At 45.2% G+C, this 27,954-nt stretch overlaps 1 protein-coding gene across 2 annotated transcripts in view; it reads left to right on the top strand.

Annotated features, from left to right (window-relative positions):
- The window catches only part of FYB2 (FYN binding protein 2), a 37,090-nt gene extending 14,667 nt beyond the window's left edge, over nt 1-22,423 (top strand). Inside the window, exons 4-23 of one of the 2 annotated variants that reach the window (XM_083157594.1) lie at nt 291-327; nt 1,790-1,890; nt 3,319-3,358; nt 4,298-4,395; nt 5,265-5,308; nt 7,326-7,351; nt 9,376-9,441; nt 10,477-10,564; nt 11,061-11,208; nt 11,675-11,789; nt 13,059-13,096; nt 14,813-14,873; nt 15,454-15,522; nt 16,677-16,702; nt 19,003-19,072; nt 19,170-19,250; nt 19,916-19,985; nt 20,795-20,957; nt 21,305-21,338; nt 22,009-22,423. In XM_083157594.1, the coding sequence (XP_083013720.1) occupies nt 291-327; nt 1,790-1,890; nt 3,319-3,358; nt 4,298-4,395; nt 5,265-5,308; nt 7,326-7,351; nt 9,376-9,441; nt 10,477-10,564; nt 11,061-11,208; nt 11,675-11,789; nt 13,059-13,096; nt 14,813-14,873; nt 15,454-15,522; nt 16,677-16,702; nt 19,003-19,072; nt 19,170-19,250; nt 19,916-19,985; nt 20,795-20,957; nt 21,305-21,338; nt 22,009-22,027 (1,394 nt within the window). In that variant the 3' untranslated portion in view covers nt 22,028-22,423. Of the gene's footprint in view, nt 1-290; nt 328-1,789; nt 1,891-3,318; nt 3,359-4,297; nt 4,396-5,264; nt 5,309-7,325; nt 7,352-9,375; nt 9,442-10,476; nt 10,565-11,060; nt 11,209-11,674; nt 11,790-13,058; nt 13,097-14,812; nt 14,874-15,453; nt 15,523-16,676; nt 16,703-19,002; nt 19,073-19,154; nt 19,251-19,915; nt 19,986-20,794; nt 20,958-21,304; nt 21,339-22,008 lie in introns of both variants that reach the window. The other variant, XM_083157593.1, reaches the window with a different exon arrangement.
- The last annotated feature ends 5,531 nt before the right edge of the window (nt 22,424-27,954 follow it).

Genomic DNA, 27,954 nt, shown 5'->3' with positions numbered 1-27,954 from the left:
ACATGTATTCATTACATCTCCGTACGCACAACCTCTCATGCAGTGGGAACCGTTGTTCATCCATTCACCGCTATAATAAACCATAGTGAATATCACAGTTATCAGTGTTTTTATTGTTCTTTAAAATGAGTTTCGAAAGTCTACTGAATCTCCTTATGGTTTGAATTAATTATTCAGGTGGACTCCGAACGAGAACAGTCATCACCTTAACTGCACATATCCTCTATACACGTGTATATCAATTGCATTAGATTCATTGCTGACTTTACCACTATTTTTGTTTTCTGCAGGGACACCGGACTCTGCCTACGAGGTCTCACCGCCCAGGTACAGTTTATGTGCTATGTTGCTATGGGTTATTGCGCTCATGAATGCTGCTTTTGGTTTTCCGTGCTTCAGAGAAATGCTTAAGGCAAGTTTCACAAAACCCCTGATAAGCGGAAGCTCGCAAGGGCTGTTGCTGGCCACTCTTTTGGTTGGGGGGGGGGGGGGTTAGTGGTAGTCTAGAGGTGGCCATAAACTGCCTAGCGGTGGCCTAACCCCTAAATCTGGCCTTAGTAGTTACTGATGGTGGAAGGGAATCCCTAATACTCAGGAGCAGCAAAATTACAAAATGGGTCTGGTCAGTTTGCTCTGTGAACTTCTATACAAATCGTAGAATATTTGTGTTTTTAGAGTGAATACCTCTTTTGTTCCCAAAAAGTTGTTTCTTGGAACATGGTCTTTGGAAATGGGATTGTATTAGCAAGTCTCTGCCTTAAACCACTATGACGATGTCCGCAGGGTCTGCTTTGGATAGTTGACCAGCTTATGAACATGGCTTTATGTCAGTAACCCTTGCCAACTTTAATATCTTAGGGCCAGATGTATCAAGCTTCAAAAAGTGATAAAGTGGAGAGTGATAAACAACCAGCCAATCAGTCCCTAACTTACATTTTTCAAACCCAGGCAGTAATGTGACAGTCCATTGAGGCGGGGACATTTTCCATTTTATTTCATTAATTCCAATTTACGTTTATTCCCCACCTTCCAATTTTTTGTATTACTATATTTTCATTGTTTTTATTATACATGTAATGCTGTACTGTGTACACCATTTTTATCAGTAAAATTTGTTACTTTTTCATAAACTATTGTGTTTCATTCATTGATACAAGCGCTGCTTAACTCGCCTTGTGCGAGTCCCCCTTTTTCTTCTTCTTGAGTGAGGAGTGACTGCCCTCACACCAAAGCAGCTGCTTATATTGCAGAAGCAGCTCACTGTTGAAGCGCCTGATTATTCCTAGTGAATACCTTCTTTTCTCATGTGACAGTTAGGAGCTGGTCGGCTGGCTGTTCACTCTCCGTTTTATCACTTTTTAAAGCTTGATACATCTGGCCCTTAAATGATGTTTCTGACAGTATAAGGTCCCCAGCTGAGAGTGCGTAAATATATTTTTGCAGCCATCCACTTCCACAACAGTCATTTTACTGTTTATTTACAACTCTTGAATATTAATCCCCCAAAAAGGCCTTGATCTGGTTTACTTTAAGTCCTCTCGAGTAAGTTTTGAGGCCTTAGCAAATGTAGATCTATAAATCAATCGGAAAGGTGTCGACCAATACCATGTTGACCAATTTTATACCAACCGGTTACATTTAGCGAAACATTACATTTGGTTTGCACCATGTAGACGCTGTGTGTGTGTGTGTTGGGACTGGTTTTATTTGCATAAATATGTTCTAACTGGGATAACCTGCAGTGTTTATGTCTCTTCTTCCTTAATTTGTGACTTGTATTTTATTCCAGCTCAGCCGAGCGTGCGTGCGAAGATTATCAGCAGGTATTACATTTCGAGGACTCAGCAGAACGTGGTTCTAATGCTACTGAACTAAAAGAACTGGATCATGGTAGGTTCTATGGGGCTGATTCAGAGGCGGAGGCTAATGGTACTTCCGCTGCATCTTTGTATGCAGCAGCTGTGCAAAATTATGTTAAAAGCAGGGTTGCCTACCTTCCCGGAATAGCTGGGAGGGTCCCCGAAATCGGGACAACCTCCCAGCCCCCTGGAAAGGTAGGCAAGCCTCCCGGAATGCAGGGAGCCTCCTGCGCCCCCTCCCTAGTCCATGTGAGCAAATGAAGTCATTGCATCTTTGTACCCCCCCCCCCCCCCCACACACACACACACACTGTGCAATGCCTGAAATACCGGCATTGTAAGGCAGGGGCTTGGCCACAAGGAAGTGATCGCATTGACCACACCCCCACACAGACCAGCTGCCCGTGCCTCACTGAATTGGTTACCCTCTCCCGGAGAAGGCAGGAAGTGGGCAACCCTGATTAAAAGCCAAATGAGTCGCCTTTTAATATAGACGCCCACTGTCCACTTCTGTGTCCCCTGTTGAGCCTGTAAACGCAGAATCAGATTGGCTTTGTGGATGTGGGATGTCTGAGTGACGGCCATTGGTTTTGGCATGCCAAGAAACATTTAAAAATGTAGTGAAATATTTTATTGTAAAAACAAATCTGTTTTGGTGATACCACGCACCTTCTACCATTGTCTGGCGGCTTCACAGTTAGCGCTATGGTGGGAATCCAATTCAAGCCTGTGGTGCTTTGAGGCGGCAATGCTAACCACTACATGAATCGTGCTGTATTTACTAAATACAATGGTCTCCAACACTCACCATGCTATGGGGAACCAGATACTTTATTATCTTCTAGAAGGTGCTAAATAAATAAGAAATTGTTTCTGATTGGTTGCCCATAGCAACATTCCCATCTTCTATAGAACTCCCATCTTCGTAAATAATAACTAAGAAATATTTTGTTCTTGAGCTCCATTGCAACATACTACCTACCCTCCTGGAAGTTGCGGAAGACTTACGATTTTTGGGGTAGTCTCCCCCACACCTGGAAGTGTGGCCAATATCCCGCATCCAACTCTATTCTTGGTAAAGCAGGAGGGATGTGGGAGAAAACAATGGAAATAGCTGCCCCATTCTGATACAAATGTGCCTAATTTGGCCCCTTCCCTTCCACCTTGTACCTGCACATTACCGCATCTGGCCATTATGGGGCGGGGCCTAATAATGTGTCAATCCAGGCCCCCCAAAAATGCCTGCTGAGTCTCCTATCCAGGCAAGTATGCGTTACAACCTTTAACAAGGAAGTACATATACACAACCACTGGGTGTTACCGCTATTTGTGACCTTTAAAATAAAATATTTCTTCACTAGCGTACTTTTTGAAACTTAAACTTTGACCAATATCTATAGCGGAAAATCCTCCCCCAAAAATTCCATTATTTAAGTTACAAGTTTTTTTGTTGTTGCAGAGACATCCGAAGCGGCGAAGAATGCACCATATGTCACAAGGTACAGTGAGTGCGGTAATTAGGAATGTTCTGAACCTTTGTGCTATAATCATATTTGATAGAATGTTACAAACACAATATACGGTAGTGGGTGATTCTGTGTGAGTGTCTGTTTCATTCATAGGGGGGAATTCTGTTATGGTACATGCCACCTGCTGGTCGTCTATGCTAAGGGACATCTATCAGAGCAATTCAATTGTTTCTCTGACAAAATCCCATGTCATGTCATGCTACAGTCATCTTTTTTTCCTCGCTGCCTCCAGAGGTGCAAAAAGTACTTTAACCTGGGACGTTTAGAAGCCTACACGGCAAACCTGGAGCTGTCAACTGTGCAATATGCTAATGGATGTCTGATTGGATGGGAGTTGAACAATTGGAATAGGCCCAATATGTGCGTCTTATTGGCACTCACCATGCTTTGAGCACAATATTATATTTTCCATCTTGTCCACTCGCAGGGCCCCGAAAAGGGGATGGGCATATGGAAGAGGGGGTGGGGCCTTGAGTGAAGGGGTGGGGCCTTTTGCCCTGAACCCCCATTTTTGACAATTTTGGGGGTGCGTCCAGCACTCTTCTAGCAACTAAGCAGCCCCTGGCTCAATGGCATCTCTTCCACGATCACCGCTGCTTGCAGAGCGGCGTAGTTGTAGGTTGTGGTGCTATATCGTTGAGGGCAGGAAGTTGCATCGCGGCTCCCCGCTTTTTGTTCAGGAAGTGCCTATTCAGCCTTATTCGGCATGATGGGTTTAGTAAAGACACACTTGAGCAGTTCTCCAGAGTCCTGTAGTGATTTGCACACAGACTACTTTACAGACTGTTCTGCATTACACAGGTAAACTCAAAGAGGTTAATTCACATCCATATTCTACGTGGAGCGCGCCTTGGAAAGTTAGGTGCACTTAAATGTTTAAGTTGAATGGAAACCAACTTTTTATTCCAGTCCGAGCTTTGAGGAAGTGGGCCAGGAATGTTACGAGGACGTTCTGAATTCAAGTTATTTGGACTTGGATTTGAATGTTTACGAATTAGACGAAACCAGTAAGTCCTATTTCATTCATTCGTTTGCTGTCATGGTAATTGTTTACTTTGAGTTTGAATAGACTGATTTGGTGTTTGGTCCAGTTCTAGGAATTGGGTGCAAGATTAGCATCACTCTGCTGTCGGTGGTGGGAGAATCTGTATTTTTGTGAATTAGGGGATTTTGGATGACACGCAATGATCTGAATTCGCCCCTGCCCCGATGGTTGGGTTTGCGTATGTGCACTTCTGCGCAAGTGCAAGCTCCAACAGCAAAAGGCCATGGCCGGGCCGTTTGCAGCAGGGAAGAAGGGACGAGGCGGACGGGGACGGTGGCGGCGCTGGGCCATGGGAATTTTTATGAAAATGCTGGGTGTTTCCATTGGTACGCGGGCGGGCCGATGCCTGCTGGGGGCGGGTGGCTAACATCACATGACGTCAACTGCCCGCCCTGTCTTCGTCCCGGTGCCCGCAAATAAAAGTCCCTTTTATTTGCCACGGCAGAAGAAATTATTTCTCCTGCAGCGGCAGCATGTGTCTTTGTTACACATCCCCTCGCATGGTTGCGAAGGCTATTCAGCGGGGCGGCCTCTCTGCACTCGGTAAACTGCGAAGTGAGCCAACCTGAATCAGGCCCATGGGCATTTTGTGGACTTTGCATCAGCGCCATAATATTTATCCACTTCATCGCTGGGAGTACCCCCTTATTGTTGTACCTGGAAGGCTGAACACCTTATGTCCTCAGCTGATCCCCAATCCTGCTACGGTCCAAGTACAAGGCTATATTGTAGCGCATAATACATATTTGGGTCATGTGACTTTTGCTCTGCTTTCTCTGTGACCTGTCTTCATCGTCCTCTCATCAATCATAATGATCCGATCTATTGTAGGTACTTTGTCTGACCCAGATCCTACAGAGAGCAGTTACTACGAGGTACGTTGGACCATGTATGGGTCACCGGTCCCATAATTTGTTGACTTGCATTGAGTTTGGTTGGCTTAGGTGGTTGACGCATGAAATAGGTCAACATGTCAACAGCGTTGGAAGGTCGACAGCATTAGGTCGACAATGGGAAGGTTGACCGTCGAAAGTTGGACCTTCAGTGGTCGACGCAATGCATGTCAACCTAATGACCGTATCCCCTGCTGTAGCAATACATACAGTATCAGTGTACAAGCATTTTGTCGGAGCACAGTTATTACATATAATTCAAGGAGATGCTGGGTAAGAGCCTACCCTCTATTTTTGACATGTAGGGGTTGGGGGAAGATAGAGAACGGGAAGCCCTCAGACTCCGCTTAAGTAATCAAATAAGGATTCAGTACTTGTTTCCTAGCACGGCCACCCCGATTTGCATCGGGGTGGTCGTGTCGGAAAAATCGACCCGATTTTTACATTCAATCAAATGTGAATAGGGTCCCTGGGAAAATATTCCCCAGACCCCCAATTTTACACCCTCAACGCCGCCACCCCACGATTGACGCCAACCCGAAGCGTGGCGAGCGGCGGCGGTGCACGTCCTCCGACCTTTTCATACCCCTACTATCCACGTCGGCGTGGAGTTGAGAATATAAAGTGTGGCGAGCGGACGCATATAACTTCACAGGTATACGCGTCCCCTCGCGGGGCTCGCTGCACTCGCCACGCTTGGGCTCGGTGGCTTGCTGCGCTCGCCACACTTTGTATTCTCAACTCAACGCCAACGTGGATAGTAGGGGTATGAAAAGGTCGGAGGACGCGCACCGCCGCCCCTCGCGGGCTCGCTGCGCTCGCCACGCTTCGGGTTGCCGTCAATCGTGGGGTGACGCTCGCAATGGGGTTGCGTAACCCATGACGGGGCCATATACAATGTGAAATGGGTCATATTGGCCCATTTCACATTGTTTCCTATGTGAGATGGACTTAATCAAGTCCATCTCATCTTGTGCCATTATAATGGCACAAGACCGACGCGATGCTCCCGATTTCAATGTTAAAAAATATTTTAACATTGAAGCCTATGGCAAAATCGCGGGCGTCGCGTCGGGGGCCATGTTAATGGCCGCGACCGACGCGATACCCCCGATTTTTGCCTTTGACGGTAAAATGGACCTGATTTCAAAGGAAATCGGGTCTATCGCGGGCATCGTGTACCTTAACTTTAAGGTACACGATGCCCGCGATTGTGGCCATTCTAGGAAACAAGTACCAAGGATTCATGTCCAGCTCAGATATTCTTTAACAAGAAATAATTAAAAACAACCTATCTTTCCTAATATGTGTGAATGGTATACCAATATCAATGCCACTATTCAATGAATGACCTTTTGTTTGTATGTCTCAGCGAATACAGCATAAATATCCTTTAACCCTATATGAGTGAGTGCCAAGTTCATTTGCCAAAATAGGTGTGAAAATTGCCAAGCAAACCTTTTTATTCATCAGAATGACCTGTAATGTTAAGCCAGCCATTGTCAGATCGGGCTGGTTGGAACCTGGTAATGGATGAGAGCAAATGACGGTTGACCAATTGCTTTGAAATGCTGGAAAACTGCCAAAAACTGTCATTCAGTTATTACCAGGTTTTTGTTCCAACCAGCCCGATCTGACAATCGATCTGTAGATGTATGGCTAGCTTTACCTTATATAGGGAGTATAGTATACTTTTTCTTTTTTTCTTGAATTTATATAACAAATGTGAGCGACGCGGATATTTTGAACATCTCTCACAGAGACGTTGGCACTTAAAGGGTTAAATAGTTTCCTGTAACCCTTGAGGATTACGGTAGCTGAACAAATATGCTGCCCTTTGGCCTGTAAATACAGTTCTTGCTCCTTGTGTGCATAACTTTCCTTTAGGCTCTCGTCATACCAGGCTTACCCGTCGGTCTACATTTTCAGGTCGCGGGTGACTGCCTTCACCATGCCATATTTGCATTACGCTATTGCTAATAACCTCTCTCTTCTTCAGGTTTCTGAGGCTGAAAAAGAACACGGGTAAGGATCTCATACCAACATGGGCCGATTCCAGACATACGGCTTTTTTTTTTTTTTTATTCTTCTCGAAATGTTAAATGCAAAAAAAAAAAAAAACTCTTTCAAACTTTGCACAATGGTGGTTAATCAGAACTGGTCGCCACTCTGCTAAATTGCAGCGTGATCAGATAGCCGCCGCCCAGACAGTGAAATCCCGCCCTCCCTTTAAAACGCCTGGCATGCCTGCATTTTCCCTGACACTCCCAGTAAACGTCCAGTTACCACCCCCGAATGCCAACTTCCCGTCAGTCAACTTGCGTACAGTTTGCGATCAGAAAAAATGCTGGATTTTATCGCAGGATGGCTTTGCGCGTGCGTTCTATAACCTGTGCATATGCGCAGTTGTTCGATAATCAGCCAGCATGCTACTTTGCAGCTCCGCCATCAGGTCTGAATAACCCCCTATATTTCATTACAAAAAAATTTAAGTGGATGGTGTCATGCTGTGCTGTGATTGGCTGGCCGCTTCAGCATCTTGTACTGCCTGCCAATCACAGTAACTCAAACGTGGCATTAAAAATATAATTTACATACAATCTGTTCTTGACATTTATTTAATAATAATAATATCACTTTTGTTCTGGATTTTGCTTCTCGGAATAAAAATAAAACAAAACCAGTGCACAGGTAAAGGTTACGGCGCCAGTCTATAGCTGGTAATAAAGTATCCAGATGGCTTACGGACAATGTCTAGGTACAAAGCCAATAGGTTAACCATGAAAAATCAACCGGCACTAAGGGGGTTGATTCTGGTTTACTTTGTAAGCTGCGAAGCACCAGAGACTCCACCCGCCGAGTACCCACCCCCCGCCACCGCTGATTCCCCTCAGTACAATGGGAAATTGGCTGTAATTTCTCGGTACCATGGGGATTCAGCATCTATTTAAAAATCAGAATGATTTCTCCTGGCTTCGAAAATGAAAGTAAGTAGGACTGACGTATTTGTCTGTGCCTGCTCGAAGATGGGCGGACGGTTGATGTCCGGTGACTTCAGCCACCCGCCCAGTGGGGTAACAATAGTCCTGCAGACCCCGCAGCGGCGGGGAGGTGCTGAGTAAAGTGTGGGCGCCGGGGCACTGCAGGGCTATCATTCAGCTCCTGCCTGCCTGTTCCACTGCTGCCCCCACCCAGAGAAAAGTTAACCCCCCCCCCCTGCTGCTTGCCGACGCATCGCTGCCTAAGTAACCGGGACAGGCATATCTACTCTGCGGACCTGGCGCTCCTCGCTCGGCTCCTGCTATTATAAAAAATCTCCTACACAAAATGTCTGCCCCCTTATAGCAGACAGTTTTTTTGGGATGCTAGAGGAGGCCCAAGCCTCCTCTAGCATCCAAAAAATGGTCTGCTGTAAGGGGGCAGACATTTTGTGTGGGAGATTTTTTATTTACAATAGCAGGAGCCGAGCGAGGAGGAGCGCCGGGACCGCAGAGTAGATATGCTTGTCCCGGTTACATAGGCAGCGACGCGTCGGCAATGGGTAAGGCAGGGGGGTTAACTTTTCTTGAGGGGGGCGCCAAAAATTCCCGGCGGGGGGTAGCGCAATTGTTCGTAGCTACGCCACTGCACCCGCCCCGGCAGGCATCAGCTCACCCATGTAGCCATGGGCGCTTCCATGGGCAACCTCCAGCCTGCCTTGATCCTTGTGAACGTCTTGGCGACTATGCAAGTCACCGAAGCTGTTCGCAAAGGGGAGCTGCACATGCGCATAATATACCATACACAGACCCCCAAACATCGGAGCACAACAAAATGGCCCCATTCCGAGTCAATTTGGATAAGGCCTAAATTGACAGTATGCAAGGGTATGTGCTACACTGATTGGGGCTTCATGTGTGTTGACATTGACAGCAAAAAAAAACTAAATCTGAAAAACTTGTGTTTCCCCCATGGTCTCTGAGCTCATCAACACCGGGATAATGATGTTCCAGTCACTCCACTGTGTGACAGTATTGTATTAAACCCTCCTTCTTCCTTTTGATTTTCAGGCCCTCTGGCACCGTGATAGGCACTCGCCCCAGCTTTACCTCCTCCGTCTCTGAAGGGTATCACAGGTAAGCGTAGTTAGCAGTCATTGCAATCCCTCATAGGTTTGTTCACAATCCATACGTATTATAATCTGCCGGAGAAGTCTTCTGTGCCGTATTTTACCCCATGGCCATGCCATGAATATGTTGTGGATAGTGAACGTGCAAATCTTCACAACCTGATCCGGTTTAGTTTGATTGAAGAGGATTCCTCTATATTGGGGGTTTGAACCATAGTTTTAGGGACCTGGTGAGGTTTTCAGGACGTGGAGGGGTGGCCCATATATTTTTGGTGTGTTTAAGTGAAGAGTTCACTATCCTTATTAGCAGTGCGTGGTGCACCCGTCATTTCTCTTCTTTCTTTGAGAATTTTAAAAACTTGTTGCCAAACCGCTCCTAAATGTAATGTTTGAAAATTGACAGTTGGGGGCAGATAGGCACCATTTATCCCAAGCAACTAGTCAAACTAATTTCCTATGATGAAACTTATTGATCAATCCTCCCCCTGGTCAAGCATTTTCTGCAATGCAATCGAAAAATGACAGACAATTTCTGTGGCCGATTCATACCAACTCGTAGCGGCTCGAATTCAGCCTTTTCCCCATTGGTTGGAGTTTGCTCATGCTCATTTAATGCGCATGTGCAAACCATGGTTCACACTTGCCGGGCCATTCGCTGCAGAGGGGGCAGGCGAGGGGAATGTCCAGGGTTTTATGGGCATTCCCCTGAGAACGCAGGCGGGCCAATACCTGCGCGGGACATGCGGCTGACATCACATGACGTCTTCGGTGACCTGCGGTGGAAATAAGTCAGTTTAGACCGACTTTATTTCTGGAGGAGAGCAAAATCATTCGACGGTCGGTGACCATTGAATAATTTCTGTCCCCTTCGGCCACATGTGAAGGGATGTATTCGTCAGGGCAGCGGGCGGCGCTGACCTGTTCGCTAGGCTGTGAGTATATGCCCAGCCTAGCGAAACGGTCTGAATCCGGCCCTCTGATTAGTTGCTGTAGGCAACGCCAATACCAGAGGTTTTATACTGTTTCGTGTTGTATTTCTCAGTGCCGGCGAGATGGAGACTGAGAAGGGCTCACTTGCAATGGATGAAACCTACACTACTGTAGCAAAGACTGTAAACAGTGAAAATGGGGTAAGTAATGCATTCCAGGGTACTTTTGTCTAATTGTTACTTTTGTGTTCATGAAATAAAGTTTTGGATATTGAAGGAAGGAAGAAAAGAACAACTTACTAACTACAAATCATGGTGATGGGTGTGTCTGTGTCACTGAGTGGGTGGGGCTAGCACTGATTATCCTCCAACCATTCGTGCTATGCAATGGGACACACATCCCTATTGCAGAACAGGACCGTGCAGTCTGTCCCTGACAGTGGGGCGCATTCCTTGAACGGGGACGGTCACACTGACATCACTGAACTTTAGTATGTAAGCTCTCATGAGCAGGGCCCTTTTTCTGCTGGGTCTCCCTGATTTGGGGTGCGGGGCTGCAGGTTTCTGTCCTGTGTGACCAGGTCTTTTGTTTTTCGGATAAGTTAAAAGCAAACCCAACCCTACACACTCCCATGCAATGACACCCTGAACCCTAAGCTTTGTTACCAACACTCTCTACTTCTGCTGATGTTTTCAGGAAAATGCAATCTATACAGCAACGATTTTGGATGGATTTAAGCCTGAAAAGTACATGCTTCCTGTGACGCAGGGGGATACGGTCAAGATCATTCGCATCACAGACTGTCCCACAGGGAATTGGTTGGCGCAGGATCAGAATGGATGTTGTAAGTCTTCGTAAACTGTCATATGCAGACAACCAGGGAGATATGGTGACCTCACAGAGCTTTGCATCCACTTTTGCGGCCAGCTTCTATTGGCTGCTTCGGCAACAGCCCATAGAAGGGAAAGCACGGTCCCTGTATAATACAGATGACCGGCACTGGGACCAGCTCATGAGCAGTACCAACGTAGGTAATGCCATGCACAGACCCTGGATTTTATAGGCTGCCGCACAGCAGCCTGTAGAGAGGGAGGGAACACCTCCCGATGGGACTGCCTTGGTGACTGGCAGGTCAGACATCCAATAGGAAGTCACAGTGAATCCAGTGCGGTCTCCCAGACTGCATCTGGCTTCACTACAGTGGCGGATTTTACCTGGGGGGGCTGAAGCCCATAGGTAAAACCACCACCGCTCTTGCATGTTCCTGCTTCTGCAATACCCCATGTTATGGCTCCTGTTTCCTTGCACAGATGGATATGTACCCGTGTCATGCGTGAGCATCAGCAAAGATCTCTTAAACTTTAACAGCGCACCTTTATCACTGGTTCCGGTCATCCCTGATGCCAAATCCAGGACACACAATGGGTAAGTAAATCACATTACTCAGTGGCGTAACTAAAACATGGGTGCCTCGCCCGTTGGGGCTATAGCAAGGACCTGCAGATCTACTTGTCTGCAGTTTTGGCGCTCCTCCTGCTGCCAATGAGAAATGCCCCTCACAAAATGGCCGCCCTCTTAAAGTATATATCATCCAAGATGCTTGGTTCTCCAAAATTGAAAGTATAGATGCCGGGTGCAATCCTCAAATCATTTCATATAAGCAAAAGAAATAGGCATGAACTGTAAACTGATACCATCTACCATACTGAAATGTTTATTTTTTTCTGTAACCATGTATCTATTACTGTATAATAATCTTGAGAAAGTTAATGTAATAGTGATTTATCTTTCTATAGATCTACATATACTGTATATAGATATATTATACACAATAAATGGTAAATTAACTGATGCAACAGTAAGCAGGACAGTCTGCTTCTGATGATGTCAGAATTCTGCGCAGCACATGTTAGGTCATTTGTATTTAAGCTGTATGTATGTATGTATGTGTGTATGTATGTGTATATAGTACTCTGACGAAGGATTATTAAATCCGAAACTAGTAAGCACCTAAGCTGTGTGTGGTGTCAGCTCTTTGATTCTTTCGTACCAAGTCCCCACCGAGTGCCGCCAGCACCATCTCCTACGCTATATATATATATATATATATATATATATATATATATATATATATATATAATTACAGAAGTACCAACACACTCGCCATTCCTAAGAATGGGGTGCAAACAGCACCCACTTCCCAGGGTGGGGTGCGGTGGCCTGTGACCACACACTCCAGTAAATACAAACACAGGGGGCCCAGCACTCACTACAACAAACTAACTCACCTTAACATTCAAATAATCAATTCAATAAATAATGGGGTTTTAGTTCATGAATTGATCAATGCATTTAAGCTTGCAGCCCATCGCCAAGGGACCCCATTTCACTGCAAGCCAGTTGTTAGTGTAGGACTTGCAGGTAAATGGGGTCCCTTGGCGATGGGCTGCAAGCTTAAATGCATTGATCAATTCATTAACTAAAACCCCATTATTTATTAAATTGATTATTTAAATGTTAAGGTGAGTTAGTCTGTTGTAGTGAGTGCTGGGCCCCCTGTGTTTGTGTGTGTGTGTGTGTATATATATGTGTATGTACTATGTTTAGATGCATCTATATACAGTATAATTACATATAATAAAGTAATAATATATCTAATATAGACCATAAATGGATACTGTGTTTCTCCCCTAGTGGAGCTGGCGTAGCCTCGTCAATGGGTTCTGACTGCAGTAAGTATAATTCCATTTGAAATCTTTATTTTGCTCATAGAGTATTTTTCATCTCAGTGGCTGGTCCTCTTTTGCTAAAGGCTTATAGCTGGAACCGTTCCTCCCCTCAACTGAAGCTCAGATTAACCCCCTACCGGGGCCGGCCGCAAATATCTTGGGGCCCAGTACGCTGCAGTGTAATAGGAAAGGGTAGATGGAAGGCGCCGCATTGTGTGCCATGTGGTTTGGTGCGTCACAGGATACTGCTAAACTTAGTGCAGTTAGCCAGACAGGTGACTTACATGGGGGGAAGGGGGGGGGGGGGGTCAAGGGTGTCCCGCTGTCATAGGCCCTACCCCCTGCCTCACGTCAGTGCTATACATATACAATGGTAAACAGCCATACCCTTCAACAGTGTCTGCAATTAGCATTCTGGTCAGGCTGATTAGCATACTAGTTGGGTCTGTTCTTTTGTTAACCAGCCTCATTAGCGTCTTAAAAAAAAAAAAAAAAAAACACCAAGGGGTTAGGCTGTGGTTTGTGTGTGGGTGTGTGTGTATGTGGGGGGAGGAAGGGTGTTAGGCTTAGGTGCTAAAAAGGGAGGGTTAGGCATTAAGGATTTAGGGTGTGTGGGGGGTTAGGTGCTAAGAAGCAGTTAAGCAGAGCACTAAGAGGGTATGTAGGGGGGGTGTTAGGCTTAGGCACTAAGAAAGGAGGGTTAGACACAAAGGATTTAGGGTGTGTGTGTGGGTGCCTCGGGTTTGGTGCTAAGAAGGGAGGGTTACGCACTAAGGGGTTAGGCTATATGTGGGGGGGGGGCGGTTAGAGATAGGCACTAAGAAGGGAGGGTTAAGCACTAAGAGGTTAGGCTATGTGTGTGGGGGGGGGGGTTAGAGTTCGGCACTAAGAAGGGAGGGTTAAGCACTAAGAGGTTAGGCTATGTAGAGGGGGGGGGGGCGGTTAGAGTTCGGCACTAAGAGGGGAGGATTAAGCACTAAGAGGTTAGGCTATGTAGGGGGGGGGGCGGTTAGAGTTCGGCACTAAGAAGGGATGGTTATGCACTAAGAGGTTAGGCTATGTGGGGGGGGGGCGGTTAGAGTTCGGCACTAAGAAGGGAGGGTTATGCACTAAGGGGTTAGGCTATGTAGGGGGGGGGGCGGTTAGGGTTAGGTGCTAAGAAGGGAGGGTTAGGCTATGTAGGGGAGGGGGCTGTTAGAGTTCGGCACTAAGAAGGGAGGGTTAAGCACTAAGGGGTTAGGCTATGTGGGCGGTTAGGGTTAGGTGCTAAGAAGGGAGGGTTATGCTATGTAGGGGGGGGGTCGGTTAAAGTTAGGCACTAAGAAGGGAGGGGGTTATGCACTAAGGAGCTGGGTTAGGCTGTGAGGGCAGTTAGGGTTAGTCCTGCAGGAAGTGAGGGTTAGCGTAAGGGCAGTAGCGAGGGAGGTTTATACTTACTCCCGAGTGTCTGGATTCTGCACATTGGAATACCACAGTTTGCCCGGCATCCCAATTCCATCCCAGGAGATTTGCCTCTGCTGATTTTATATTATAAAGAAACCGGTAAGATGACCTAGAATATGACGTAATTACGCTCTGCGCCTTGGAGTTCCGCATAGTATAAAACTGCCTGCAGCTTTGTTTAGGAGCACATCAAGCTGATGAACAACTGCTGGCAATGCTTTATTTGCAATATGTGTATATAATACAATCGCTTATTGTTAACATATACTTTTTTAGATTCCTTCAAACCTGAAGATATATATGACGATGTTGGCGTCAACAATATAGCATCAAGCAGGTCAGTAACTTACACTGATCAATTCAATGTTTAGGGGGAAATGAGATGAGAGATCAGAAAGTGAGAGATTTGAAAATCTCCAGGTGTTTTTTAAAGCGGCAATCATTTACACTGCAAAACCAGTTTGATTTTGCAGTGTAAATGATTGCCGCTTTAAAAAAAACTGGAGATTTCCAAATCTCTCACTTTCTGAATCTCTCATTCTATTACATTTAACCCACTGTGTGAAATCCAATCATCTTCATCATCCCTCCTCTTCATCATCATCCTCCTCTTCATCATCTTCATTATCCTCTTGTTACCCTTACCCTCCAGTTCTTGGTTTAAACAATCTACGGACTATATTAGGGGCGTGTCCATGTTGGGAATTCTGGTGCCCTATGTACATGCTGCAGTCCACTAAAGTGGGCGTGGCCTGATGTGTTGTGGGCGTGACTCTACGCTTTCCTATTTAATAGCCTTTCTCATGCTATGGTCTCCGCCCACAAAACCGGCCACTACAAGTATAGGTGATGGATATTTTAAAGTCTGAAGGTCTCTGGGGTTTTTCTCTCACTATTCACTATTATTGTATTTGTAGTATTGTTGGAAAAAGCAAAGGATTCGGGCATTTATTCCGGAAGGACAAAGGCAGGAAAGAAGATTTAGGGTGAGTTTTACATTCGTGTAGCTTTAGTGAACTATAGAATCCACACAAGGCCCAAAAATACAAGTTAAGCAAATTTTATATATGCTCTGTGCCCTGTCATATATATACTCATATACTGCTCTTTCAGTGTATGAATATCTAGGCGCCAATGGCAATATCTGTTTATGGGAAAACTGCAGGTTTTATAGGTTGGTGTGTGTGTGTTTTTGTTTTACTTTATGCTATAATGGAAATGTCCAAAAATAGGCTCCATAACATTTATACACATCTACCAAATACAAGATATCATATTTCTGTCTTCCTTCATAGATTTGTATCGGAGCCCTTGTATCCTCTAGATAGAGCAGTTTACTTTTATTGCCCTTGTATATAATACATATGGCCATTTGAGGCTCCAGAGGAGGGGCAGCAGCACAGTTTAAGATTCAAATAGGGAAAAAACACCAACTGCCACCAACTGCCATTCCAAACTCACTCATCAGCAGTTGGTGCATCTCCCTTTTTTTAAGTTTGAACTGTGCTCGAGCCCCACCCCTGTAGCCGCCACTGCACATGAGTCCTGTTCATAACTGTATCAACAGGTCTGGGTTTTCCAATATATAAAGGTGATGAACTTCAAGTAACGTGTGTGATAATCTGTGGCGTCTAGAGGGGTGGAGTGGGTACTTTTTCCCAGGCCCGGTTCTGCTCCCCCCTCCCACATTGCAGGGAGCTTGGCAGTGGGTAGAGAGATGACAGGCTGCCGACGCAGCACAGCCTCTCTCCCCAGCTCAGCACACACTGAGCAGTGTCCTGTGCTGAGCTGGTGAGAGACAGCTGCAGCAGCTGCCTGTCCTCTCTCTCTCTCTCTCTCTTTCTCTCTCTTTCTCTCTCTCTCTCTCTCTCTCGTTCATTTATTTTTTCATGGGGACATGGCCACACCCCTCCATTTGACCTGCCGCCTGGTGATAACAGGAGATGGCATCAAAATGACCTATAAACAAAATTCACCAGGAGGTAGATGCCCCTATTCAATCAGATATCCATAGAGAAATACTAGTCACAGTATGTCTGCCTGCTCGTTCATGTAATGGGCTCTTGTACAGTATATAGGAGACTAATAAATAATAATGACTTTATTTATTTATTGATGATTTATTTTTCTGTTCCCGCAGATCTGGATATGTAACGCCTCATTTATGTAAGTATTACGGGCTCTATCCATGAAGCAGTGAAAAGACTGGAGAAGTGAGCCAGTCAAAAAGTTGCCCATGGCAGCCAGTCCATTTTGAAGTAACATTGATCAATTCCATTCTATTAAATTATAGGTAGCATCTTATTGGTTGCCATGGGCAACTTCTCCTCTGGCTCGCTTCTCCGCTGTTTTCATTCATTCTTCATTTTTGGCTCGAGCACCCACCAACAACAACATACATCGGCACCTATGGCTTTCACAATCTGTTTTATTCATTTTTAATAGCACAGAACTTAAAATGTGTTAAACAATGATACTTTATTTACAGGAGAACTCTATAATAATGATGGAGTCCATTTTTAAATTGCAGTGTTTTGTGTTCTCCTCTAGAGGGCACTGTGTTATAGAAATAGATCCATTTGACAAAAGCTGTAGTGACGTATTGATAAAGTATTTCTAGGTGAACTAGAAGTGGCCAGAAGATCTGCGCCAGAATGCGGACACCGACGAGGATGGCGACATATGCCGGGAGGGTTAGATTTAGGCACTAGCTGGTGTCTTCGCGTTAGGCTGTGGTGATAGAGAGGCTTAGGGTTAAGGAACTTAAAAATGATCACTACTGATAAAGAGACTCCCGGTTACCCTGGGTTCCGAGTTAAATCGATTTCCGTTATCCTAGAAATCCAGTTGTCTCTGAACATCAGGAACTGTTGTGTATGGTTAATGCTGTATAAATAGTTGACATCTTTTCGCCAATGTTAATACACTGGGTTATAATAATATAATGTGGAAAATGTTCCGACCTTGGGGATTAACTAGATCCTGCTTTACATTGCTCTGAGCTGGGGGCTTAGTATGCGAGTCCAGGATAATGTATTGTATGACATTATTAGATGTATAATATAAGACTCCATTGAGGGGGGGGGGGGGGTATTCAATTTCGCCTGGGCAAAAAAACCAACATCGGCGAAAATCGCGTAGATCTGCAAAGTTGACACAAATTCACCTATTTTGGCGAATTAACTGCCGTTTTCGCCCATCTGGATTCGCCCCCCCCCCCCCCCCCCCAAAAAAAGGTGAAATGGCATCAGGGGAAAATGGATTTAAACATGGGTGAAAGTGCCCGTGATTAAATACCAATCGCCAAATTATTGCCAATTTTTCACCTACCCAGGAAATTCAACCGGGATTGATTACCCTCCTAGGTATTAGAGATGAGTAGTTTGGGTTTGACTGTCTCTTTTTTTTTTTTTTTTCAACTCAACGCAAGTTCAGATTTGGAAACAAGTGAGACCCAGACAGCCAATAAGAAGACTGTTTCAGATCCAAACGGATGTCAAAACCTTACCGCTTCTCTTTGTCCAACATAATGCTTTCATGGTATTAAATCCAGGGTTGCTAACCCTCCCGGTTTCTGGGGAGCCCCCCTTCCCCCCCAACCTCGGCGTTTAAATGACCTTTTCTGCCGATCTCCAGGGAGCGGGCAGGGCTAAAGTGTCACCATTGCGTCATTTAGCCCCGCCCCCTCCGCGGAGTTCGGCAAATTGAGGCACGCCCCCGAACTCCTGCTGAAAGTCTCCTCTCCAGGCTTCTCCCGGAGAGGAGCTTTCAAATATCGGCAATTGGACCCCCGCTGCCTATCCCCGGACCCCGCTGCCCGTCTATGGACCCCGCTTCCCGGACCTCACAGCCCCCCCCCCCCCATGCAGCGCCCAGGGCGCCTGACCCCAGAGCCCCCCCCCCCTAGTTACGGCCCTCTGGTCAGTATTACTGATTCATATGCCTGAGATCACAAGTTTTTTTTATCACTAACCAAAGGACTGTGTGTGGCGTTTCTACATTCTCTAGTGCCTTGGTATCCTCCGACACTCCAAAAACATACTGGCCCTGCGGAATGTGTGTGCCCTTTTTAAATAACGGTTAATAAATAATAGTTCACTTTTTTTTTAATGCTTGGTTAGGTCTAATGTAGATTAAGCCCAATATATTATTGGATGAAAGAATTTCATGGAAATTTATAAAAGTTTTTAGTAGTAGTAGTCATGTTTTGCAGTTCATTTTATATAAAAAAAATTTTTAACATGGTATATTTCTTCATTTTTCTGATTTTATGCTTCTTTCCCAATGCCTGTAACCTGAGTGTTTGCTGCCACCTGCTGGTGTGATTTCAGAATGATCACCTGTATTTGGTGCAGTTTGACATTTACCTTTTTATTGAGACATGATCTCTGTGAAAAATAAAAATTCCTTTACTCCATTCAGGATAAATTCACTGCGTTGATTCCTACTTTCTTTTTCTTTTCTAGCATTAACAGACGCAATGTCCCAGGAGGGCGCTGAAGTTTCTACCCATGGTTTAAGCAGGCCACATGAAAAGTGAGTTTACATTGTGTCTTTGCTTCCGTCGTGAATCGCTACACAGCGAGGAAGAAAGACGCACGCTAATGTATAATTCAAGTCATTTCCATTTAAGAGAGAAATCGGCAGGTTGGAGGACAATATTCCAGTCCAGCAAGGAGCAGAGAGGGACGTCTGAGAGCCTAGGAGCGGAAGGGTCTGTATTTATTATTTTATATAACAAGTCTCATATGATCACTGAAACATAACTGGCAGCTTTGTTATTGCATCTACTCAGAGAGAACTAAGCACAAAACATCATCATAGCCCCCCTGCTATACATTGCCCAGTCCCACAATCATGCAATACTAGAGCCACACCCCCAGCCAGCCCACCTTCCCACTTGGCCTTGCCCCCTAACTCCCTGTCCACTCCCAGAGGAGGGGGCAGGAAAATCGGGAAATATGAAAGATATATTCTGATTAAACTACCCCAGGACATTGATTTATTGCCTTTAGGGCTTTCCCAGAAGTCTTTGCTGTATGGTTTGGAATATTATCTGAAGTCCAAGGTCTCTTATACTACATTTTGTATATTTAATCCTGATTTTAGTTTTCAGTATTGGTGCCAGCCACCTATTCTTACACCGAGAGTCTCCTTTGCGCCTTTTGGAAGACTTTAGATTGTCTGATTACCCAATTACAGCCTGGTTCTGTCGCATTCCCCGTTAAGCTGCAGCCAGATGGTGATAGACCACTTCTACCAGCTTATGATGAGGGTGGTAATACTTGGTTTACGTATAAGGCGGCACCAGATAGGCTAATATATTAATACATGTATGAAAGCAGTGTGCTTGGTTATTCTATTGGTGTTACCTTCCAGAAAGCTGAATGGGCCAGGAGTGCTGAAAAAGTACGCCAAGGAAGAGAAGGTCTTCCGGGAGAAGTTCAAGGTACGGGTGCAACGCTAAGAGCACATACTCTGGTATATTTCCATGTGCATTTGATGGGGTATATAGCGATCTGTGGGATATATACAGATAACCGGTGGCCAGGATGACAATGGTCGGAATACCGATGACTGCCTCTTGGAGGAAGGAATCCTGACAGGGCTTGTTCAAGTATACTTACCCATAACCCTCTCCCTTCTAACAGTAACACCCCCCCCCCCAGCTTGAACCTTATCCTCTCCGCTTGTACCTAACCCTAAACCCCACACCCGCCCTGCCTAAACCTAACCGTGTAACCTAACCCTGACTTCCTCCTCAGCCTAACTAACTTCCCCCCACTATTGCCTAAACCTGCACCCCCTATTTTTTTTTATATTGTAGTCATTGTATCGACACCATAATGTTGACATTCCCAGAATGTTGCCATGTGAAGTTTTAGAGTTGGGCTGTGGTACGCTAGGGTGTGCCAACTGGGGGAAGTTAGGGTTAGGCATCAGAGTGGATTAGGGTTGAGGATAAGGCAGGTATAGGTCACTGAAACACTGCCACATCAAATTACTCCACTGGAAGTGGCGGTCACATGACCACCAGGCCCTGAAAGACACCACTGGGACCAGGTAAGCCCCCACTAGGCCACCAGTGTTTACATGATGAATGAAGACATGGTCTATGTCAACATATTATACCTAACACCATAAAATGCGTGCCATGGTGCCCTTGGCCACCGTTTCCTGAGTCCAGACTTGTTGCACTGAATTCTTCTGTGTTTTTAGTTGGTCGGCCTCCTCATTATTACTCTATGCTTTATTTAGTATACTGGGAAAATTAAGGTCATAAATGTGGCTACAGTCAATGACATCGCTCCGCCCACAACGAAAGAGAAGCTGGAACTTGTCGTCAGGGCGGGAGAAACCGTTGAGGTCATAGACGTCAGCAGTGAGGAAAAGATCATCTGCAGGAATTTCGCTGGGAAATGTGAGTCCTAGTTTTCGGTCCCCATTGTCTTAAATGGAAAGTGGAGACACCTTTTTTTTTTTTTTTTTTTGTTAAAGCATTTTAGTACATCAAAAAATAAAAAAAAAATTACATAATTTAATTTATGGTCTTTACTTGCACCTCTGACCAATTAAAGCCTTGTCCCCAATCTTAATGGTCCTAATTTTGAATAGGTTGTCCGTTAATTTTAGATTGGTCTTGTTTAATAATACTATTTGATAAAAAAAACCGATTACAGTATGTGTCATTATTATTATTTATTGATAGTCCTTTTTATTATTGTTATTTCAATATAAATCGTTGAAACAACCGTGCTTATTTTTCAGATGGATACGTACCGATCGAGTATTTAAACTTTGCGTAAGTTGGCCATTGCTACAGCTTTCAGTGCATCCTGTATAATATAAGGCTATTGCTGCTCCTCACCTCTAGGGGGAAGGGGGGCTCAGGAGTTTTTCACCAACGTTTTTATCGGCAGGTATAAGCTATTGTTTTTCGGTGGTAGTCCATGTCGACTGAAAAACTCATGTTGACCTATTGTCAATGTTGTCCCAATGAGCTGAGCGCACTATTTTATTCTCCCACCACGCCATTGTGGATGGTAGGGCATGACATATCGCCTGTCTGCACAAGCTCATGTCGACCTTTTCACCTTCCAATTGTCTACGTCATTTTTTTTGCCCAATATTAATTATCAGGGAATTCAATTACGCTCATTTTATTTTTGCAGGAAATAATACCAGTGTTCACATGAAAAGACACCGGATCTGGGATCATTTTTCCGATCTGTGTGTGATCACAGCCGCGAAAACAAGTCTGTTATCGCAGATTTTTTCTTCTAAGGCGGGCTTTAGGGGCTAATTGAATAGCCCCCAGGGCATCATTTAGATGCAGCAAATGTCTTCTCCCCTTTATCATGATAATCCAAAAGCGCATGTGTAGTCATTTTACTTTTCTTTTTCATGCAATATTTATGCCCACCTTTTATTTTATTTTATTTTTTTAATACTTTTTTTTTGTCTTGTTACAGACCGGAACATTTCTCATAAATCTGGAGAAAATTACTGGGGTAAAAAACATTGGTGGAATAAATGGGCCCAATCTGTAAGCAGCCGCTCAGTGCGGAATATTAGAGCATAAAGAGGGGTCCACAATGGTGGCAGTTGTAGTTGCGATAATATCTATATTGCACAATGATTAAATATTATGCACTTTCTGTTAATGGCCCACCGCACTTAAGTCCGCAGTAGCCCATTACCCAGACAAGTGAATCACGTTTCTGAAGTGTCTAAAGAATTGAATCGACACACTTTTTTGTGACACATTTATTAAAGATCTCCGTATTGACAGGAATCTTTTTAGAAGAAGTTTACTTTACTTATCTACGTCGTATGTCTGTTTAAAAGTGATAAACACTAAAGTATTTAATAAAATATGTGACTGTTGTGATGAGGCTGCGTTTTAATTGATCAGATCTATAGAGATGCACCCTCATTTTTACATACAGCCAGAGAGTTTACGCACATTTTTTTATTTGAATTGATATAACAAATGTGAGCAACGCTGGCATTTAGCAGAGATGTTGGCAATCAAAGGGTTAAGTGGAAGTTAAAATGGAATCTTGTGACTAATTATTAAGTTAGTGTTTGAGTGTTTTATTTCCAATGATCTATATCCCGCCATGCAGGCATGTGTTATGTCTGTAGGTTCTCTAGTTGAAGCGTTCGTGGGACATGGCATTGAGCCGTGTGAAAATGGACAGACCAATGAATAATAACACTAAACTATAATAAACCATTATCTTTGTTATAGGAATAATAGCACCGCAATAAAACATTTCCTATACATTGTACAGCCCCATGTTCCACCTATCTGCAAATTCTTCCATAGACATTTTGTTCCTGCGGCACCCAGTTTCCTATGTTTTCGCTACTAAACTTTTTAGTGACATTCTTGTTACTTAATTAAGCTGCAGATCTCTCTGAATGGGCGAAGTGCATTTATGACCACCCTGTACATTAAATGAGTTGGGTACGAGATCCCAGCGGTCAGGTTTTTGGAGAATGCAGATTGCTTCTGTTTCAGTCTTTCTAATTCCTGAACGTTGGACACGCCCATAACTGATGTCTCATGACGTCAGCACCTGCTCCTAATCCGGCTAAAACCATGCAGCCAAAAAACCATGCAGCCAAAAAGTAAGTCCTAGGCTTCCCGTTGGCTGCGTGCAGAGGAAAAGCCATTTGAAGGTGAGTAACCATCAAAGATTTTCTCTCTGTGCGGGAGCTTGCAACGGATGTGTAAGTGTACAGGGCATTCGGTGGGTCGGTTTTAACCTGCTCGCTAGGCTCCAAATAAATGCAGCCAAGCGAGCAGGACTGAATTACCCCCTTTGTGTGTGTGTGTAACAAAGCGACAACCACAATAAGTCTCTTCACACTGTTATAATTTAATAAAATGATGCTTTCATAATTTAGGTAACATGGTTATGTGCAGCTGTGTACAAAATCTACAAATCCATAATAAATACCGTCTAATCTGTATTGCACATGGCGTTCTAGATATGTCACTAACAAATCTAAGCCTTTAATATCTACACAGTTTTTCTTTTTTCTGTACACGGAAAGCTTTATGACATGACACACACACGTATGTAACAAGATTGTTGTACGTAACACAACTGGTAACACACAAATATACACAATTACTCTTTTCTAGGATGAATAACGCTGATCTCCGTGATCTAAGCCGCCCTACCATCTACTGACCTAAGTGGCAATAATTCAGTGATTGTGGCTAGAGCGTCTCCCCATTTGGCATAGAAAAACCACAGAATGTTGCCACAGTTGTGCACGCACATGGCTGCAACTTTGGCAAATATTTGTCCTTCTGATTTCTATCTCTCAGCATTTACAGTCTTCGCTTGTTGACTCATAAACACATATTTCCGACAATGGCAAAACCAATATTAAGGGCCATTTTTTCTAGTGGACCAAATGGGCAAATGCCATGTAAATACACCCACTCAAGGTCAGAGTGTGGGGTTTAACTGACGGTGGGTGGAAAACATATAGTGATCAGGTGGCGCATCCCTTGGGTAGGGTTTGCCTGGTGAAGCCTACTTGCCGACTTTTTGTTTCTCCTCTCCGGGAGAAGCCTGGAGAGGAGACTTTCAGCAGTGCTTCTGGGGGCGGTACCAGGGTCTGATGTCAACAAGCCCCACCCCATCCTTAGAAATGTTGCGATTTGCGGGTGTACATGGAGGGGGCGGGGCTAAAATGTCATGATTTGCATCTTAACTGGCAGGTTAGGAGGATGCTGGGGGTCTAGAGGCATGCGGGAGGCTTGCCCACCCTTCTTAGGGGCCAGGACGGGGACCCTATTTTTGGGAACCTCCCAACCTCTCCAGGAGGGTAGGCAAGTATGGGTGATAAAGCTGATAATGCACCAGCCAGTCAGCTGTTTACTGCCAACTTACAGCAGGCATGTCCAAACTATGGCCCTCCAGCTGTTGTGAAACTACAAGTTCGCCAAGCAGACCCGGGCATACAGCTTCTATCCTTCACGCCCTATGAAAAACTGGAATCTTGCCAAAAAAGATTTCCATTCCTTATTCTTCACAATAAGACAGATACAGCATAAATAATAGTAAAACATGTCCCTGCCTGTGTATTCCTCACATAGGGTGATTAGCGGAATCACTGATCACGCAGTGCCGCCTATTAAATATCGCCCCAGTGCGTTTAGGTTTTAGTTGAAATACATTAATCTTCAATGTTTCTGCATAGTCTGAATAAAGGCATTTATAGGGTAACAAGCCAGCAAGTTACAAAGGTAACACGGAATAAGGCAATCCAGTGTGACAGGACTCCGTATCCAGCAAAAATTAAGTAGGCCTGTACTCTACAAGTGTACAACGGTCATAAGTCACTAGTTATAAGCCCGTCAAAATGACGTCTTCTGCAATGTACTTTCACTTTGAGCTGTGACCATTTTTATTTTCAATTTGAGCTGTGACTGTTTTAAGCCCACAAGCTCTCTACCCCAGCATCGCCCCCCCCCCCCCCCCCCCCTTACCTGTGTCCGGGCAGCACAGAGCTGTGCTGCCCGGACCTGTGACCTCCTCCCTGCACTGATCCTCTTCCGGGTGCAGGGAGGAGGAGACCCAGCCCCCTGCAGCAGCAGCAGCTGGGTAAGTGAGGGAGGGGAGAGCCGCCGGGACCCGCTGACTCACCGCAAAGGACAGCTCTTAACGCAAGAGCTGTCCTTTGCCATAATTATGCCATATGTTAGTGCATATGCGATGGGTGGCGATAGCGGTCGGAGCTGGGGTGCGGATGTTAGAACATCCCCCCCCCCCCAGTCCCTATATGCTCCTACCCCCAATCTGTCTTCATAGATCCCTCTCTCCATATTCAGCAAGTCTGAAACAGATCAATGTCCCTGCAACAATTGCTTTTACAATATCTTTGTTCTCTGTTGGAAATATATATATATGTGTGTGTGCAGGGGCGAATTTATGTGTCAGGCCGCCCCTAGGCACAACATTTTTGGCTGCACCCCCCCAAATGTATGTATACATGTATGTATATGTGCACTCGCGTTGTATGTATGTATGTATGTATGTATGTATATGTATATATATATATATATATATATATGTGTGTATATATATATATATATATATATATACATATACATACATACATATACACACACATATACACATACACAGCATAATAGAAAACAAATTACTCACCAACAACATACGTTGGAAACACACAATAAATAGCTCTGGTACACCCCTAAAGCACACACTTTTTTTAACATGCCAATTTATTAGCACTTACTGTTTAATTGAAGGTATGTAAACGCACACAGATAAAGGCCCTTATTCTGATTGATGCGGACTTTACCGCGTTCTTACGGATTGCGTCTTTACGGCGTCTGCGCATGCGTAGAGAACGCAACGCGCATGTGCCACGCCTTGACTCGGTACCAGTTCGGACAAAGACCGTCCAGAACTGTTCACCGCTATCATTCGGGAAATAGGGGCGTATTATGGGCGTCATGCGGAATGACACATGGGCGTAGTTTCAAAGTGGGCAAAACGGGGCGGAAACATGGGCGGACACGGGGGAGTACACTTATGTTGGGGGGCGTACATTCGGAAACCACTCCGAATGCACGCGATCAAAAAGGGCAGAAATGTGCGGTGTCCACAAGTGTACTATTGCTTTGCGGACACCACTCGTTCATGCGGTATGCGAACGTACGCCTAATGACTACAACCATTAACACCTGAACCCAATAGAATCTACTCCTTTACTCATTACTCACTAATAGGCCGCTTGTCAGTGCTTTAATTGAAACCATTGCTGCTTCAAGGAAACCTTAGTAATCCCCCACATATGCTGTACTTGTCCCACACTTAAAAACTGCTAACAATGGACATGACTGAATATTAATACTATCAATACACATGTGTATTCGACATGTACTCATGAAACCACACATTTTGGGTAAAGTAAACACATTTATTTATATTCATGTCACACTCAATGCCAGTGTGATGCAAAGACCATAAAATAATACATACAAACAATAAACAACATGGCAGGAATGCTGCAAAATAAATAATAATACAAAACATATATAATTGCACACAGATGGACTCCAGCACCTCCTATGTGCCACTGCACATGCAGCCAGTGGGAAATGAGGAGGCTGCTGGCCCTTCTACAGCAGGGCAAGCTGCACCTGAGCATTCAACAGCAGGGCACCCTACACCTGGCCCTTCTGCAGCAGGCCAACCTGCAGCTGGCTCATATGCACCATCAGCAGAATCATTTGGAACACAACCGGGGACTTCACAAGATAGTACCATGGCCATCACTTCAAGTACAGCTGACAGTAATGGCAGGCAAAAGAGGGCAACAGGGGAACCAACCACTAAGGACATATGAAGCAAGGGCTCATCTGGTTACCCTGAGCACGTGATTGGACACAAGAAGCTGACACACACAGCACAATGGAAGATTTGGGAACACATAACGGCGGAGATTAATGCAGCCACAAGTTCATTTCCGACCACGTTTGGCCTTGGTAGGCTCCTTGGCCTGTGCAGCAGCTCTTCGGGGACGGCCAGATGCTGGGGCAGGTGGAGCAGATGATGTGGAGGGGTTGGCTGGTCTACCCCTCCTGCCAGCAGGGAGTGTTTCCGGTGGTAATGCACCAGAAACGGATGACATTAGGACCCTGTTGCTGGTAATCAGCTCCACCATAAGCTCATTATGGTGGAGGAGGAGATCATTTTGGCGGGTGGCTTGCTCGGCCAGCACCTGAGCACTTGCAGCCATGGCCTGATGTGACTCAGCCATGGCCTGCATGCTCGCAGCCATGGACTGCTGGGTGCTGACCAAGCTCGCCAGGATCTCCTCGGTCCTACGCATCCGTTCTGATGCCAAGTCTCCCTGCTGGTTGATGTCCCCAAGCACCTGGGCCAAGGCGGCCAAATCGGCTTGGGCCGATGCCTGCTGCTGCACAGGCCTACCTCTGGGGCCAGGTGGCACGGACTCCTCCACCTCCTGAGCAGAGTCCTCACCAAGCGGTGGGGTGTCTGTGTGAAAAGATAAACACAATTAGGAGACATTCTACGATAATTACTTGCACAAGCTTATGCCATGACAAATATTTACCTTCCAGAAAAGACGCAAACACTTCAGCTGGGGCCTCGCTATCCATCGTGCTCACCCCCCTGATCTCCTCAACTGAGATACAGCTCTCCGCCATCTCCTCCAGGGGGGTGAGCTCTAGCCCTGATGGCATGGGGCCGGCCCCAGATGTCTGGCTGTGTTCCCACCGCTTGGTCATTTTCCTCTTCAGGTTGGTTTTGAAGTCCTGCCACCTGCAATGTAAGTTGACATATTAATACATGTCACTCCCAATGTTAGCTGTTGCAGCCATTGCTCTGTGCTAC

The sequence above is a fragment of the Crinia signifera genome, chromosome 8 (genome assembly GCF_055691185.1).
Source record: "Crinia signifera chromosome 8, ASM5569118v1, whole genome shotgun sequence".
In the NCBI taxonomy this organism is placed as follows: Eukaryota; Metazoa; Chordata; class Amphibia; order Anura; family Myobatrachidae; genus Crinia; species Crinia signifera.
This window is presented reverse-complemented; position numbering and strand designations above follow the sequence as displayed.